Source organism: Zosterops lateralis (genome assembly GCF_965231275.1).
Source record: "Zosterops lateralis genome assembly, chromosome: 5".
Lineage (NCBI taxonomy): Eukaryota > Metazoa > Chordata > Aves > Passeriformes > Zosteropidae > Zosterops > Zosterops lateralis.
The window spans coordinates 41827501-41843528 of NC_139766.1; the positions used below are offsets into that span (position 1 = coordinate 41827501).

At 40.0% G+C, this 16028-nt stretch overlaps 1 protein-coding gene across 1 annotated transcript; it reads left to right on the top strand.

Moving 5' to 3' along the window:
- The first annotated feature begins 1384 nt into the window (after positions 1-1384).
- On the top strand, positions 1385-15901 carry PPID (peptidylprolyl isomerase D). Its single transcript, XM_083860981.1, has 10 exons — positions 1385-1483; positions 3391-3531; positions 4007-4113; positions 7440-7628; positions 8389-8511; positions 10049-10155; positions 12599-12740; positions 14940-15026; positions 15105-15147; positions 15670-15901. The coding sequence occupies exons 1-10, from the start codon at positions 1399-1401 to the stop codon at positions 15756-15758; spliced, it is 1113 nt and encodes a 370-aa protein (XP_083717107.1). The 5' UTR covers positions 1385-1398; the 3' UTR covers positions 15759-15901.
- Positions 15902-16028: the final 127 nt, after the last annotated feature.

The following is a 16028-nucleotide window of genomic DNA, read 5'->3' on the forward strand; positions in this document are numbered from 1 at the left end:
TCAAGTCCAAACATACAGACATGAATTACAGGGGAAAGCCTTTGGAGAACACAGTGAATCAAAGAATGAATGTAGAGGTTTCTGGGATGGATTAGAGGAGTCCAAGAAATACAGAGACTCATTTTGATCAGCAGCTTTCCCAGAAGGAGGAGTTTGCAGGAGTCAGACCCCAGCACTCTTCTATTTTTGCCACACGTACCTTGCCTCCACGGTGCCATTCAGTACAGGATGTGGCCAAGTTGAACCATTGGGAATAGACACCTTCAAGAGTCCCAACCAACTGCATTGATAGTGCTCATGTCCCTTGGTCAACACAAATGTCCCAAAGAGATTATTTGCCTGGGAGCAATTATCGTGATAGTGTCAGGGTCTGCAAACATACGCGGGGAACCTGATGGTTCGTTTTGGAGATCTCAAAGCGCAAAAGACACAGCAGGGGACAACTCAGTTTGCCTAAACAAAAAATGCACTTCTATTTAGTGCCCACAATGCGATAGTAGGGAAAGAAAATAGAGAATAGTGAGAAAGATAGAGAAAGAGGGGAAGGGGATTATAGCTACCAATGTGGAGGGTCGGAGTCCTCAAGGCATAGAGATGCCCATAGACGGGATCTTCTCCAGTGGGGTGATCATAAAGGTGTTCGGGGTCTACAGAGTCTTTATAGGTTGGTTGGGGCGAGGACCAAGGTGAGTGGCACGGAGCCAAAGAGGGCACAGGGCCGAGTCAGACACCTGTGTTAAGGTTGGGTGCTCAGGGACAAGCTACAAGCTGTACCCTTCTGGTACGGTCAGTATAGTCAGCTCAGTCCACTGTAACCAGCTACTATCGTTCTTGCATTCCGTTCTTGTGGAGCAACTTTCCACCTCAGTCAGGCAAGGGGGCCCCTCCAAAGTCCAGGGTCCCGGTCTGCAACCATTGGAGACTGTGGTGAGGCATAACACATCCACAGACAGGCTCTGACAGATAGTCATCCTTCGGGATGAAACACATTTTGTTTTCAAATACAAAAAACATGTTTTTGTTTTCAAAAACACCCTTAGGAAGGCTGAAGTTATTCTGCCTTTCTAAACCTTTATGGGATAACAGTCACTTTTGACAGTTTGCCCATTTTACCACGGATCCCCACTTTTCATTTCTCTCATAAAACACAAACCCAGGCAAAACCCTAAAATCTCTTTCCTTCCCCCCATTTCCAGGCCTCGCGTGTGTGCAGAGCCTGGAGAAAGCGATGCCGCCTTCAGGGGTTATCCCCAGTCCCCTGAGGCCGCTGAGGGCAGGCCGGGGGCGGAGCGGCCCTGCCCCGCCTGGGGCTCCGGGCTGGCCGGGGGAGGAGCGGCCCTGCCCCGCCTGGGGCTCCGGGCTGGCCGGGGGAGGAGCGGGAGCCACGGCAGCGGCGGGATGGGGCACCCGAGCCCTGCCGCCCGGCCCAGCAAGGCCAGCAACCCCCGCACCTTCTTCGATGTGGACATCGGGGGCGAGCGAGGTGGGGAGGGCGGGACTGGGGGGGCCGGGCTGGACCGTGCGGGGCCAGGCCGGGCTGGGCGGGCGGCGGGAGCGGGGCCAGGCCGGGCCCAGCCTTCAGAACCAGGGGGACCCCGGGCCGGGAGCTGCCCTGGGGCCTGCGAGAGGCAGCCCCGGCAGCGGGAGCAGGAGGAGGAGGAGGAGGAGGAGGAGGAGGAGGAGGAGGAGGAGGAGGAGGAGGAGGGCGGCCCCGGCGCGAACGGGCCTCTCCCGCCAGAGTGAACAGGCCCGAGGAGCGTGGAGAGAAAGGCAACATGGCAGCGCAGGCGCCCGGCCGCGGCCTGCCGGGGAGATCCCGGGGGAGATCCGGGGGAGATGAGATCCCGGGGGAGATGGCAGAGGAGATGCCAGAGGTCGGGGCCCGTCCCCGCTCCCAGAGCCGCTCCACGTGCTGCGCTGCGAGCCCTGCCCGCCTCCGGGCCCTGCCCCAGCCCGGGGAAACTGGCACCAGCCCTGCTTCTCCTGGCAGCGCCAGGGCTACCAGAGGTCGTTCAAAAATCTGGTCCAAATGGAAATAAGGAAATAACAGCAAGTTAGCTAGGGTACTGTGATACATTCCCCCTCCTGCCCTCCTCCCGGGGGCTTTAGCCAGCTCAGTTATTAGGAGGATTTGGAGAGAATTATATCAAGGATGAGGTGAGATATCTCAGAAGAGGCCCTTTCCCCAGGACATTTGTCCCAGGCGTTTATTCTTCGAGTTTCCAGGGGGGAAAGAGGTAGTACAAAGGAAAGGGAGACAATTTATAGCCCCCAGCTCAGAGGAGAGAGAGCTGGACCACAGCCAGGGGGGTCAGAGAAGGAAATAAGGGTCACTCTAAGTGGTCAGGGACTCCAGGGGTCAGGAGGGAGAAACCATTTCCCTAGAGAATTACAACAGTACTGCTTGAAAGCATAGGTTTAAAAAAATTAAAGATAGGGACTGCCTAAATCTTGTCAGGAAATTGCTTTTCACTTATTCAATTCTGGTACTCAGAAGAATAAAAAGAAGGAAGTCTGCGAGATGATTTGCCTTTTTATTGACTTTCAGTTGTCTTAATTTGTTTTCATTCCTGTATTAATTAGAATCAATATATTTACATTTATCTTCCGGTGAAGTTATGCTAATTAATTGACTGTGAGGCTGATGAGAAAACAGGAGCATCAAGTGATGGTGGCGGCTGCTGGGAGTGAGAAATAGCTCTGTGAGAAGGCAGTTTGTGAAGGAATCCATTTATCAGCTATTACAGGATCTGTTAGATACTCAGGTTTCATTGCCTTCAATTAAAACATGTACAGCTTTGGATTTAACAGTTGCTTGTGGTGTCTCTAATTGTAAGTAGCCATTATTCATATGCATATTAAGTACCACTGCGTCTTAGTAAAATTCAGGTTTAAGAGAGTGAGGAGTAAAGGATGTGTTTGGCATAAGCTTTTTATGGATTAAAAGTCTCCACAAAACAGTCTTTTTGTACTGTATCTACTTTTGATTGAACAAACTACAAATATACTAAAATTGACATAAGTGTGCATATTAAAATTCATAATTTGGCTTTAATACATAATTTGGCTTTGATTTCCCAACACCTTTTTTTTGGCAGAAAATGCATTTGACATTTTCATTAGTTTTTTGCAGAATCTGTCTTTATTTCCTGTACATTATTCTTGGCAGGGGAATTGACTGTTGGTAATAACCTAACAACCTAAAAACCCAACGTAACTCTGCGAGCAATTGCCATGGAGCAACCTCAAGATGGAAATGGAATAGTAATCTAAATAAAAATAATAGTAATAAAGCTTGAAACATTAACTTCTTTTGACATATAATGCTCAACACATCACCATGCCAAGGACAAGACTTAAAAATGTCTCATTCTCTCTTTGTCATTTCAGTTGGACGCATTGTCTTTGAATTATTTGCTGACGTTGTACCTAAAACTGCTGAGAATTTCCGTGCACTTTGTACAGGAGAAAAAGGAACAGGGGCCACCACTGGAAAACCTCTCCATTATAAAGGATGTCCTTTCCACAGAAGTAAGTTCTGTGAAATCCTCCATTTTCCTATTGGTAACAAAAGTTGTCTGCCATGAATATTTGAAATAATATTAAATAGTATTGTAAGTACTTGTTAAGAAGTATTATTGTCAAGTACTTGTTAAAGAAGTAACTTCACTGAAGGAAAGATTTTCACTTCTTGATCCTCCTAATGACTATGTGTTCTTACCATGCACTGACGATAGTAGATTATAAATTTACTAGTAATTTTGCAAAACTAGTTTACTCTGAGTTGTAAACAGGTTGAAATGAATCTCAGGTAAAGGTTTAAATATCAAGTGATAGCCACATAACTGAAAAGGAGTACTTATGTGACACTTGGTAAATAAAAAATGGATTTTGGTTCCATTTAGGTGCTGGTGACAGGATTGATTTTCATATTAGAATTACTTCTTTTTTTTCCTCGTGCCTTTTGTGCCTTGCTGATACATTTTATAACTATTTTATTTTACAGTTATTAAGCAGTTTATGGTTCAGGGTGGCGATTTCTCAAACCAAAATGGCACAGGTGGAGAAAGTATATATGGTGAAAAATTTGAAGACGAAAACTTTCATTATCAGGTACTCTGTTGAAAACACTAATTCTGTTCGGTTTGTGACGTTTCAGTGATGTTACTCCTGCTGCAGTAATAACAATTGTCAGCATTGGTATTAACCATTTTCATTTCATGTTATATATGGCAGCATATGTGGGACTCTGAACAACACTGACTAAAAAACTTACAGACATCACTGTCCCATGGTTAAAGCAAAGACTTGACTGCAGTTGTACTTGCCCCCAAACAGTATTTTAGGAAAAGAAAATACAGCAATCCTCCACTAATCAAATATCAAAATCCTGTATCAGGCTCACAGAATCACAGAGTATGTTAGGTTGGAAAACACTTTTAGCATCAATGAGTCCAAGCTTTGACCAAACACCAGGTTGTCAACTATAGTGTAGCACTAAGTGCCATGTACAGTCAGGTCTTGAACACCTCCAGAGATGATGACTCCACCACTTCCCTGGGCAGCCCAACCCCTGTCTGTCAAGAAATCCCTCACAATATCTGACCTTAACCTCCCCTCATGCAACTTGAGGCCATTTCCTCTTATCCTGTTGCTGATTGCCTGGGAGAACAGACTTACCCCCACCTTGCTTTGAGGTCCCTGTGGAGAGTGATAAGGTCACCTCTGAACTTTATTTTCTCCAGCTAAAAAAACCTCAGCTCCCTCAGCCACTCCTGACAGGACTTAAGTTTGGAGCAATAGCTGGAAATGTGACTCCAGTATCCATCAGAAAGATAATTCCAGTTGTGTTGTCTGCAGTCTGACACTCTGGTGGTGCCCCCAGCACTGCTGCTGGCAGTGTGTGTTCATTGGTCTGTCACAGGATCATGTCCCTGAAGATGACTTTATGTCATTACATTTTTGGTTGTTCTTTGTGATCTGGAGGTAATTATAAACATGATACAAATGATTCCCATTTCTGTACTGCTCTGTACTTCTCAGCTCTAACAAATGTTGTCAAAATGCCAAAGATGAACTGAAGAGCCCATTTGGATCCTGTACAGAATCTGAGAGCTTGATTCCTGTTACCTATTCATGTTAGCTATCAGTATGGTAGGATTTTACTGGGAGTTTAAATGTCTATTACATAGAAATTCAGTGGTTCTTGCACTTAATCCAGCAGCCATGCACTGTTCTCACCCACCGTCTCGGAAAACAAAGAGTTGTTTTTGTTGATGTTTTAGGACACTGGAACTGTTTGCTCTTGTGCTGGCTGCATGGACTGTTGCTAATTGCAGTAAACTGCAAAACTTTTGTCAGTAGTCAGCTTATTATCTCAGATCAATCCCACTAGGCTTTTCTTGATGCCACTTCTCCAAATAATGGCTCTGCTGTTGTGGAACACCCAACTTACACAACTCCAAGCACTGTTACTATGGCATAGTTTCGCAAGCCTTGGGTCAGTCAGACAATCTGATTTTGTCCAGATTTTTTTGCTTGCTTTATGAGCTTAGAAAATGACAGCAGAAACCATAATGGGAAAGACATTCCATCTGTCTGCACTGTTTTTCAAAACACAGCAAGAAAAATTCATGAGTTACAACAGTTTTCTTTATAAATAGAGACTCTCATAATTTGGAGTTAACCTTGAGATTTGGTCCCAGATGAAATGGGGTTGTGTATAAGTGGGGAGACCGAAGGCACCAGACTCTTCTCTGTAATTTCCAACATGTCCCCATACATCTTTACAGACAAAAGGTAAACCTGCAGGTGTAAGGCAACACCAGAACTTACTGTTACTTGTTTTTTAGTTTACAAACCATTGCTGTCTAGTGTTAGCTGTAACTGGGGAGAGAAGGGGGAGGAACAATAAGATTTATAGGTTTTGGGCAGTGAAGCAGTGACCAGCCTCAAATGATATTTGCAAAAATCTGCTATGGGGCAACCCTTCTGTTTAACTGGTTTGCCAGCAACCACAATGCAAAGTGGGAGATACTCGTTTTGGAGGCTGCAGTCCTACCAGCTGCCTTCCTTGCTCTGGAACACAGGCTCCTCTGTCTTTGGCCATTTGACTCCCGGGGTGAGTTTCAAGGTTAGAATAGACAAAGCCAAGATTCCAGTAGCTCTCTGTTGGCTGGATGTGATTCTGGCTTTCTGTAGGACCTTTTCCCAGAGTTTCTAAGCCAAATCTTGACTGAAAAGGTCCTGACTTACTGTGCTTTATGACCAGATGAACAGTTCAGGCAAGGAGATCTCCCTACCATCATAGAAATCCAAACAGTGTGTGGGAAAACAATTTTCAAAACAACAGGTTCTTTGAACTGGTAGAAAATGTAGGAAAAAACAGATGCTTAAACACACCAGACTCAGACTGTTACCTCAAACTAATCAACCTCCCATTGAGCTCTGAAATCTGTTTCTATGTCCTCTGTGCTATCATCATTTTTTGCCTGTCCTCTCCTTCCCACAGTATCAAGTTTCTTAGCAGTACCACAGCATGATTGCTTTAGATGAGAACCAGTGTCTTGGTATATTAAATGGAGTTCCTTGCACTTAATAACCACACCAACTTGAGGAGAATAATATCTTCATGGCTGGGTTGTGCCAGTTAAACAAGACATTCCCAACACATACGAAAAACACATTTTTGCAGTACAGGTGAAAACTAAATAATCTATGTGATAGGACAAGAAAAGTCTTAGTTCAAAAAAGGAAAAAGTACTTGCAAGAAACAAGATAAACAGTATCTTCTTATATTGGGCTGTTTAACAATTTTCTTTTAGTTTGACGTCCAGTGGCTTAAGTTGCAAAATAATTAGATGGTTAAAAATCCCACCAGACTAAAAACTGTGTCTCTAGGAAAGTGAAGGAGAAAAAAAATCCCCAAACAAAATCACCAACCCATAAAATTTAAAAACTACAGTCCTCTAAACTCCACACCATACTTTGTGTGAGTAGCCCTTATAAAATTCATACTACATACCCATCTTAGCAGTGCAACGTTAAAGCTGGTTTCAGTGATGTTTAGCCTTATTTCTTAAGGCCATTGGTCTTAAATAATTCAAGGAGGATCTTCCCTCGTTTCTCAGGTGATCTGCCTAAATTCAGCATCTGTGCAGAGGGTGGAGTGTAGAAGCAGCAGACAGGTCTTAAAGCATTAAGTCACACATGTGGCTGTGCTTGCTAGATTGCTGGGGGGCAGGTAAAAAGCCAGAGCTGAGCATTTTCCCTTTTCAGTCATGGTAGGTAAAATTAGTTGCCACCTGTATGTAACTGTCTGGTTTACCAAGTTGTTGTGGCTGTCCTGGCTATGTTTACAATCAGCCTTACAGAATCATCCACATGGTTTTATAACGTATTTTAAATGTTGATGGTGATTTCTTTTCCTCCCAATGCAGCATGATAAACCAGGTCTGCTGAGCATGGCAAATGCAGGACCTGGTACTAATGGCTCTCAGTTCTTTATTACAACGGTGCCTACTCCTCACCTGGATGGGAAACATGTGGTGTTTGGCCAAGTGATCAAAGGAATGGGTGTAGTTAAAATACTAGAGAACGTTGAAGTAAAAGGAGAAAATCCTGCTAAGGTAAGCAAAATGCAAAGCACTGAGGGATGATGTTTATTATTTCATTATATGATGTATAATCATTTCTTCTAAATGCTCGGTGTAATATTTAGAACTATTAAATTATTAGTCAGTTATTTTTACTAATTGGTCATTTCCATTTTACTCTCCTTGTTAAGAGGCTTTTGTTCCTGCACTGTACATTTCCCTTGCACAAACCACTTATTGTTCAACACAGCTGTGAGGGTGGAAGCCTTTGCTAGAAGTGTAGGATGGGTGATGAAATTAAAAGGTGGAATTCACAATCCCACCTAAATGATACGTAATTCTTATAATTTTTATGTCAGAAGTCATTTTTCTGAAAAAGCAATTGGTGTGTAGGTCATAGCAGTTTGTGGGTGTTTGATGAATTAATACTCCTAACTTTAAAAGACTTGGCAGTTGAAGAAAGAACCATCTTCTCTAATGTAGTAGAACTTCCATGTCTTGTGTTTTGCTGCAGTTCAGCTTGCTGCCAGTTGCTCTTCCAGCCTCTCTGTGAAGCGTGGGTCTGGTGTTTTTGGAATGCTGATCCTCTGAACGCCACACTTGGTGTGATAAAAGCCTTTTGATGAGGATAGGCTAATGATGTGATGGGTTTCTGAAATAAATGCACCCAAACAACAGATGAAAAAGCTTTTTTATAGAATTTCAAAAATTTCAAAGAACTCTTGGAAGTTACTGCTTTTTTAAAAACTGTCTTATTAAGCAATACCAGTATTTACACTTCATTTTTTTTCAGTTGTGTGTCATCGCCGAATGTGGAGAGCTAAAGGAAGGAGATGATTGGGGAATTACTCCCCAGGATGGATCTGGAGATGCTCATCCAGATTTTCCTGAAGATTCAGATATAGACTTAAAAGATGTAAGTGATTTTCTTCTTGGGTATTTTACAGATTGCAAGACTTGTAGGTAATCTGAGTTACATGGTGTCTGTGATGATGTTCATTAAGCTTTTTTATTAAGAATGGATTGAGGTCCTGATTAAACGGTGACATTACATTTTAAGAAAGAGAAGGCTGTGTGGGAAGGGATTGTTATCTCTTTTTTTCAGTGCTAATTGCAGCCCATTTTTTTCCCCCAGTAACTAAAACCTCACTTAAAATTGTCACTTATTTTCTATTCTTGATTTCTTTTTACTTTTGTTTGTGCTATAACATCAAATTGCAATTACTAGAACTGCATCCTGCAGATGACTAACCTAATGTTATTACCTACACACTTTTTAAAATACCCACCCTTTAACAGACTGACCCACTTATTAGAAATAAAGGATCAGCCTTTTAAAAAGTTTTTTACTACATCAGAGCTAGTTGTTCTTAATTCCCAATAGTTGTTTACTTTTAGATTGTTCAAACTGAAGGAAGAGCTGTTGTTGGGAGTTAGAGAGCAGACTGGTGAAAGCAGCTCTTCTGCAGGTTTTTACTTTCTCATGGAGGTGAACTAGACAAACTATGTAAGTCAAACAGTGATTTGTGAGAGGGGGAAGAAAAGGGGGCTGCAGGAGTAGATTCCAAAGAGATAGAATTGTAAAAATCCATTTGAGCTAGAAAACAAACTCCTTGGCTGTTGAGAAGCACTTCAACTTTTGTTGAAAAAAATGTTTTTGGATAGCAGTTGATGCGGTGCAGAATCAAAGTTGGCAGGTTGCCTGTGCCCTTTAACTTAAAACTTGTTCATACAAACCAACTACAGAAATCGTGGTAACATTGGTCTCACACTGATCAGTTTTTGCAAAGGTTACTGATTCTAGTAGGGTAGAATAGACAGCAGTCATTGTGAAGTATTTATTGCCACTGGAAAAGTAACTTGAAGTGTACACAATTACAGTCCCAGTGTACACTGGAGATAGATTTGATAAAGACAGGCAGTTGTTTTTTTCTCCTTCATTGATACTCTTTAAGTGTTCAAAGAGAAAGATAATTGTGTTGATATGACTTCCAGTTTGAGAGTGTGCAGAATTCAGGTGAGTGATACAGTTCTGAGAAGCAGAAGACAACATTTCATCAGGATCAGGAATAAGAAAGTCTTAGTTGAATAATTGTTAACATAGCTTCTTTTCTCTGAATAATGGTCAACACCTTTATATATAGCTCTGTGTGGGTAGCAGCATTTGGGGAAGAGAGTTGGACTGCTATGTCTCCTCTAGTATTTTCTCACCATTTATACTCTAGAAAACCCACTAGGAATTTCATCTTTCAGTCAATTATGTTACATAAAGTAGAGAATATTACAGAAGTGGTTTGAAGGTAGTATTTTGTCTAAAATTGGAGTATTTCTATTCTGAGATTTTATAAACCTTGAAAGAGGATGGGCCTGGGATCGTACTCTTAAAAATTAGTTAATTCACAACTGCCTTCATAAATACATTCATATTTTATATTTCCCATCTATTTTATTAGGTTGACAAGATTGTGGCCATAGCAGAAGACACAAAGAATATAGGAAATACTTTCTTCAAATCGCAAAATTGGGCAATGGCAGCTAAAAAGTATAGTAAAAGTTTACGGTAAGGCTCTCATCACTCCATCAGGTAGTTCCTGTTATAACCCAAATTAATACCCCTATTAAGCAATGATTTGTACATTTAAAAGGTGCCTGGTGCATTGCTCTTTTCTTTTTTAAACAAAGAGCCTTCTGAATCTGGATAATATCTGATTGATTTTTAGCTACTGAATCTAAGTAGGTGTTCTAGTCATTGCTAGGTAAGAGCTATGGGCAGGAACTATTGCTTAGAACTGATTAAATAATTATTTTATAATACTCTCACTGTGCTGGTACATACCTGGGAAGAAAATCAAAGCAGTATCCAGAGTAGTTAATGGACAGCAAGGAAGGGAATTACTTTTTCTGTGATTTATAAAAAGCTTAAAAGGTTTAGGAAATTGATAAGTTTTTAAAAAAATGTGGCACTTACTCATTCATTACTATTTTTTTTCTGAGGGTCCATACTGTTTTCCTGACTCCATGTATAATTCAGACTTGCCTTCAAAACCATAGTCTTTCTGCTTTTGTTTCCATTCTGCTCCTTTCATATTTTCATGCTTTTTGCTTTAAGTATATGAACAACTCCTAAAAAGAAAGTTACACTTACTGACCTTTAACCCAACCTTCTTAATGATCACTGGTTAAGCAATAGTAACAATAATGAAAGAAAAAAGTTCAGGCACATTTAATGCTTCAGCTGAGATTTTAGCAGACTGGGTTTCAAATAAATGTAATCTTTCTGAACCAGAAAATGAATCCTTTAATTACAGATATTAATCTAAGATGCAGTGTCTCAACCTGCCCTCAAAAAGCCCATCATAGAAACAGAAACCCCTAAGTAAAAAGGATTTCTATGCAAACCTTTTGGAAATCATACATTAAAAAGGCAGGAGGAATGGATCTTGAAGGCTCTTTGTGTTGTATCTGTCCATTTTCTCTCCCCATTCTTAGGTAAATGCCAGGTATAATTACACCATCCCTTCCAGTTAGGTGTCTTGCTCAGTTTTAATCACACCTAGTGAAGGCTCTTCCTTCTGAGCTGCTTTGTTGCTTATTTGTTCTTGTAGGTGGAAATTGTAGTAACTTTTCTAGACTAAACAAATCTGATCTTTCCAGCTCTTCCTTATAGGCCATACTTTTACGGACATGCCCTGTTACTGTATCTTAAAATACAGTATTTTATGTAGGATGGCCACCTTCAGCTGGCACTTCACCAGAACTGATAGGAATAGAATAACTCTTACCTGGTTATCCCATGGCTTGGGTACGATTCACCTGGCACACCATCTGACAGTGCTGGCTTTTTCTTTTCACCTACAGTAACCATTATAATCTTCTGTTGTTTTTCTTGTTTTATTGCTTCTTAGTCCTTTTTTAAAAAAATATTTTATATGTTAGAATTGACACTTTTTTTTTTTTTAAAAAAGAATGTATTAATTCCTATTATCTCCCTTGATACTCACTTCACTGATTTCTTTGACTTGGAAGCGCTAATCTTATTTTCAGAATGGTTGCTGGTTTTTTTATGTTTTGGTGTGATTTCTAACTGTGTTATAACTCTCCTTACCTTTTTACTGTTTGCTCTTTCTTCTGGTTCCCATCTCTTGCATGATGCCTAGCAAGTGGAACAAGCACTGGGACTGCATCTAATTTACTTTTTAAGTACTAATTTTTGTGATCCAAATGTTGTATATGAACAAAAAACCAAAAACAAACAAACAAAAAGGGCATGTAAAAAGTGAACTTACATAGGCACTGATCCGCAAAGACGACATTAATTCATGGCATGCTTAAAATGTGAATGTATCCAAGCACAATTTTTATTTTTTAACTAAAACTCACATGGGTTCTATCAAATAGACCATTAAGGAGTTAAAACTTTTGTATCCACAGCAGACCTTTGCCACTGGAAATAAAAAACAGACAGAAATAGCACATTATAAATTAAGAAATTTGCTTTCGAAACAGAGATGTAGTAACTGCTGTGGCTCTGTCCTGAACCAGTGTCAGTTTTGAAGTTCAGGAAAAGTCATGAAGGACAGTGGGAAGAAGGTGGTGTTACTAATGCTCATAAACCACACTCCCTTACCAAGTAAAGTTAGCTTCAGATTTTAGCCACAAATTCCTAAGCTAATTAAAAGATTATTGAGGGAACTCAAGAAGAGATGGAGCTTCTCATGAACGTGGAGGGTGCAATGGTGGTGTTGATTTTTTGGCACTGATGAACAACATGTTCTGTGAGAATAAACTGAGATAAATTCTCATGTTTTCCAGTAGTAGAATAGTGCTTTTGTCAGGGTGGCTTTTATGTATTTAGCTTAATAAAGATTTGTAGTAGTTGAATTGAAGCTGCTTTAGAAGTAGCGTTGGATAGGCCGGTTCACACATATCTGTGGAGAGACAGCGAAGGGCAGGACAAAATGCAACACTTAAGACACGTTGTGTGTGAATCTGTTTTTCTGCAGGTATGTAGAAGCTTCTGAAGGAGTGGCAGAAGAAGCAGACAAACCCAAGTTAAAGACTGTTGCTTTGACCTGTGTTCTAAACATTGGTGCTTGCAAACTAAAACTGTCGGATTGGCAGGGAGCCATTGAGAGCTGTTCAGAGGTAAATGTAATGTTCAGTATCTTGGTCAAGAATTGGCCTGTACAGACAAGACTACAGAGCTTTTCTAAAGAGTCTTCTGCCAAGCTTATGATTTGAAAGTAAACAAGTAAAAGCTCATGGTGAAGTTAGTACTAACTTTCTAATATGTGGCTTTTTAAAAAGATTTTGAAATTGAAATGAATCATTAGAAACAAACAAAAGAGGGCTGTTGGTTACTGCCATGAAAAATGCACATCATTGTCAGTTTGGTTTGCAGAGCTACTTCTTACATTACAAAGAGTTAAACTGTGTTCAGTGAAAGAGGAATACTTTTCTCAGGAAAAATAGTACAAGAAGATGTTTTACTTGCCTCTGGATTTGTTGGCCTTTTATTCATATCAGAGACTTTCTAACTAAATTACTAACCTTTCAGGTAGGCTTAGTAGTGAAATAAAATGACTGCATGGGAAGAAAGAAACAAGGAATAAATATGGAAAAAAAGAAAACCAGTAGAACTAAAGAAAAAAATGAACCATGACATGGGTGTAGTGCAAATTTAGTAAATTTGAGCAAACTTCAAATAATTCAGTGAATTTAAGAAATATTTAAGAAAATATTTTGAAGGAAACAGGGGAAAGAATGCTCTTATCTGGTAGCAAAGGATCCTGAGCAGCATCTCCTAGGGCTTCATACTGAAAGCAGGAGTCACAGCTAATCTGTGTGTGAGGCCATTAGAGAGCTTGTCTTGCTTTCTAGCTTGCTGACAGTGGAAAACCTTAATAAATCTAAATTCAGAATGGACAAATGGGGAATGAGGGAAGAAGAAAATAGGAGAACTGTGTAATGTGATATCTGTCACCTAGAAAATGGTAAAAACTGAAACAGAAGTGTTACAGGTAGAAATTACTACAACTAATAATACTTGCCATTGTGGGAAGAAAATCACACTTCCTTTTTTTAAGATTAAACAATTGTTAGATAAAGGCAACTCCGTAGCTATAATAGACTTCTGTAAGGTATTTAGCTTATGTCTCATAATTGTGTCAGTGCTTTAATCAGAACACCAGTTTCCTAAAATTAGCTAATAAAGTTCTAGGTAATAGTTAATGAGAAACTGTACACTTTCTCTTTTATGATTTCACAAGGCCAAAAGCAATTTAAATTAACAACCTGGAATATATGCATTGTTTGTTGTAAATAATGAATTATGAACAGCTGAACGTGTTCAAACCAACCTTGGATTGAAATAGCTGTAAGCACAATGGTCAAGGTAAAACCAGAGAACACTACCTCTGTGTATACAGTCCAGACAATTAATTACCACGGAAGAGGCTGAAGGCGTTATAGTAGGTGGATCAAGAAGAGCACCCACAGTAATTGTTTTAAAAAATACAGATGCTATTGATGACTTAGAGTTAATAAAATAGTAAAGCAACACATTGCTGTGAAGACATTTCCTCTAAACACTGAGAAACTATATTCTTAAAAATAATAAAGACACACTATAGAACTAACTGCAATAAAAATGCGATTTTCAAAGGCAAGATAAAGTTACAGCTAGCTGACCAAGTTATCTGAGGTATTCTGAAAAAATAATCACAGTAATCAAATAGTGGAACAATGTCTTTGCCCAGCCACTGTATTTCCTATTTTGATATTGTCATACTAGAGCTGGTTATACACATTACTGAAAACATTCAGCTCAAAAGAGGCGTAATGACTAGAACTTGGCAAAGTTCCTGAAGCATGATGAGATGGATTGCTTGCATGTATCTTTCTAGCCCACAGTGGAAAAAAAAAAATCTTTACAGGAAATCTCTTTGTTTTATTTATGATGCAATCTGAGGAGGTTTTGGTGCGAAGGAAGGACCTGCAATAGAGAGTTGCCCTGTGAGACTGAAGGTTAGGATAATTTGAACTGCAGCAACTCCTCAGCCTTGACAGCTATCTAAATATACACACACACACAGCTGTTCCATTTGAGCCTCGTGTATGCTCATCCTTCACAAAAAACCACTTTTGGTGCAGTGGTACTGGAGCTGATTACTTGCTATTCAGTGTGCTGCATTACAGCATTCCTTTTTACACAGTTAATGTTTTGACAGCTTACCCTCAAACCAACTGCGAAGATTGTCTGCTGGTGTGAATTGTGCCATTTGTGGAGATGGGAGGCTGTGAAGTATAAGAAATGTTAATGTGACAATTTTATTAAATTTACAGGCTCTTAAAATAGATCCAGCAAATACTAAAGCTCTCTACAGACGGGCTCAAGGATGGCAGGGAATAAAAGATCTCGATCAAGCACTGGTAATCGATCACTTCTTTTTTTCATTTTAAATTTAAAATTCTGTCAGATCATTAATTTGTATTTTTCTTTTATTTAAGGCTGATCTTAAAAAGGCTCATGAAATAGCCCCTGAAGACAAAGGTAAAATAAGCTGTTTCTTTTAAAATTCCCGTAAGAATTTAAAGTATCCACGGTAGTATTCAGTTGGAATTCATACCAGTGTGATGCCTAAAATGCTAGTTTCTTAAACACTGATGTTCAGAGCAGAGAACCCAGTGAGGTAGAAAAGCTGATTTTATACAGCAGTGATGCTTCTATTGCACTGGAAGACCTGCCTATGTAGGTCAGCAGCATTCCTCTTGAACTGTGTCTGGATCTCACTGGGCTCTTACTAGCTTAATTTCCTGCTCTAATTAGGTGAGATTTTTAGCTCCTAAGTTCTGTGTTGGCACCAATACCATGCTTGCTACACACTCCTTTATCTGGTTACCTTACCAGTTGAGACAGAGCAAGGGACAAGGCTTTTGTTGCTAGTATCCGACCAAATCAAAGATTAAATGGAGTTTTATGAAATAACATAGGTAAGTTCTAGCAGTTAACCTATGAAGAGACCTAATGTAAAAGAGATTATTACTGTAACTCTGTCATTTTCTTTTTGAGCAGCTATCCAGACGGAAACACTCAAAATCAAGCAGAAGATAAAAGCCCAAAAGGAGAAAGAGAAAGCAGCTTATGCTAAAATGTTTGCTTGATTTTTTTTCCCTAAACATTTAAATCTATGCACTAACTCATGCAAAAGGATAAATGGAGCTGCTTCTTTCATTTGCCCTCTGCTGCAGTTTTCAGTGTTTATAACACGAAAGTCTAATAATAAAGACAAACTGTTCAAAGGTGATGTGATTTTCTTTTTCTTTTTAAGCTGTAGTGACTTGTGTTTTGCAACTCAGGTGTTTTTTCTAATGTGTAAAGCAGTAGTGGTTGCTTTCAAACTTAATAGTGCTTCCTAAGCAGCTTGGTTTCAC

Coding starts and splice junctions, on each gene's coding strand:
- PPID (XM_083860981.1), top strand. CDS start 1,399: ATGGGGCACCCGAGCCCTGCCGCCCGGCCCAGCAAGGCCAGCAACCCC. Junction 4,114..7,439: donor ACGAAAACTTTCATTATCAG/GTACTCTGTTGA, acceptor CTCCCAATGCAG/CATGATAAACCAGGTCTGCT. Junction 15,148..15,669: donor AATAGCCCCTGAAGACAAAG/GTAAAATAAGCT, acceptor CTTTTTGAGCAG/CTATCCAGACGGAAACACTC.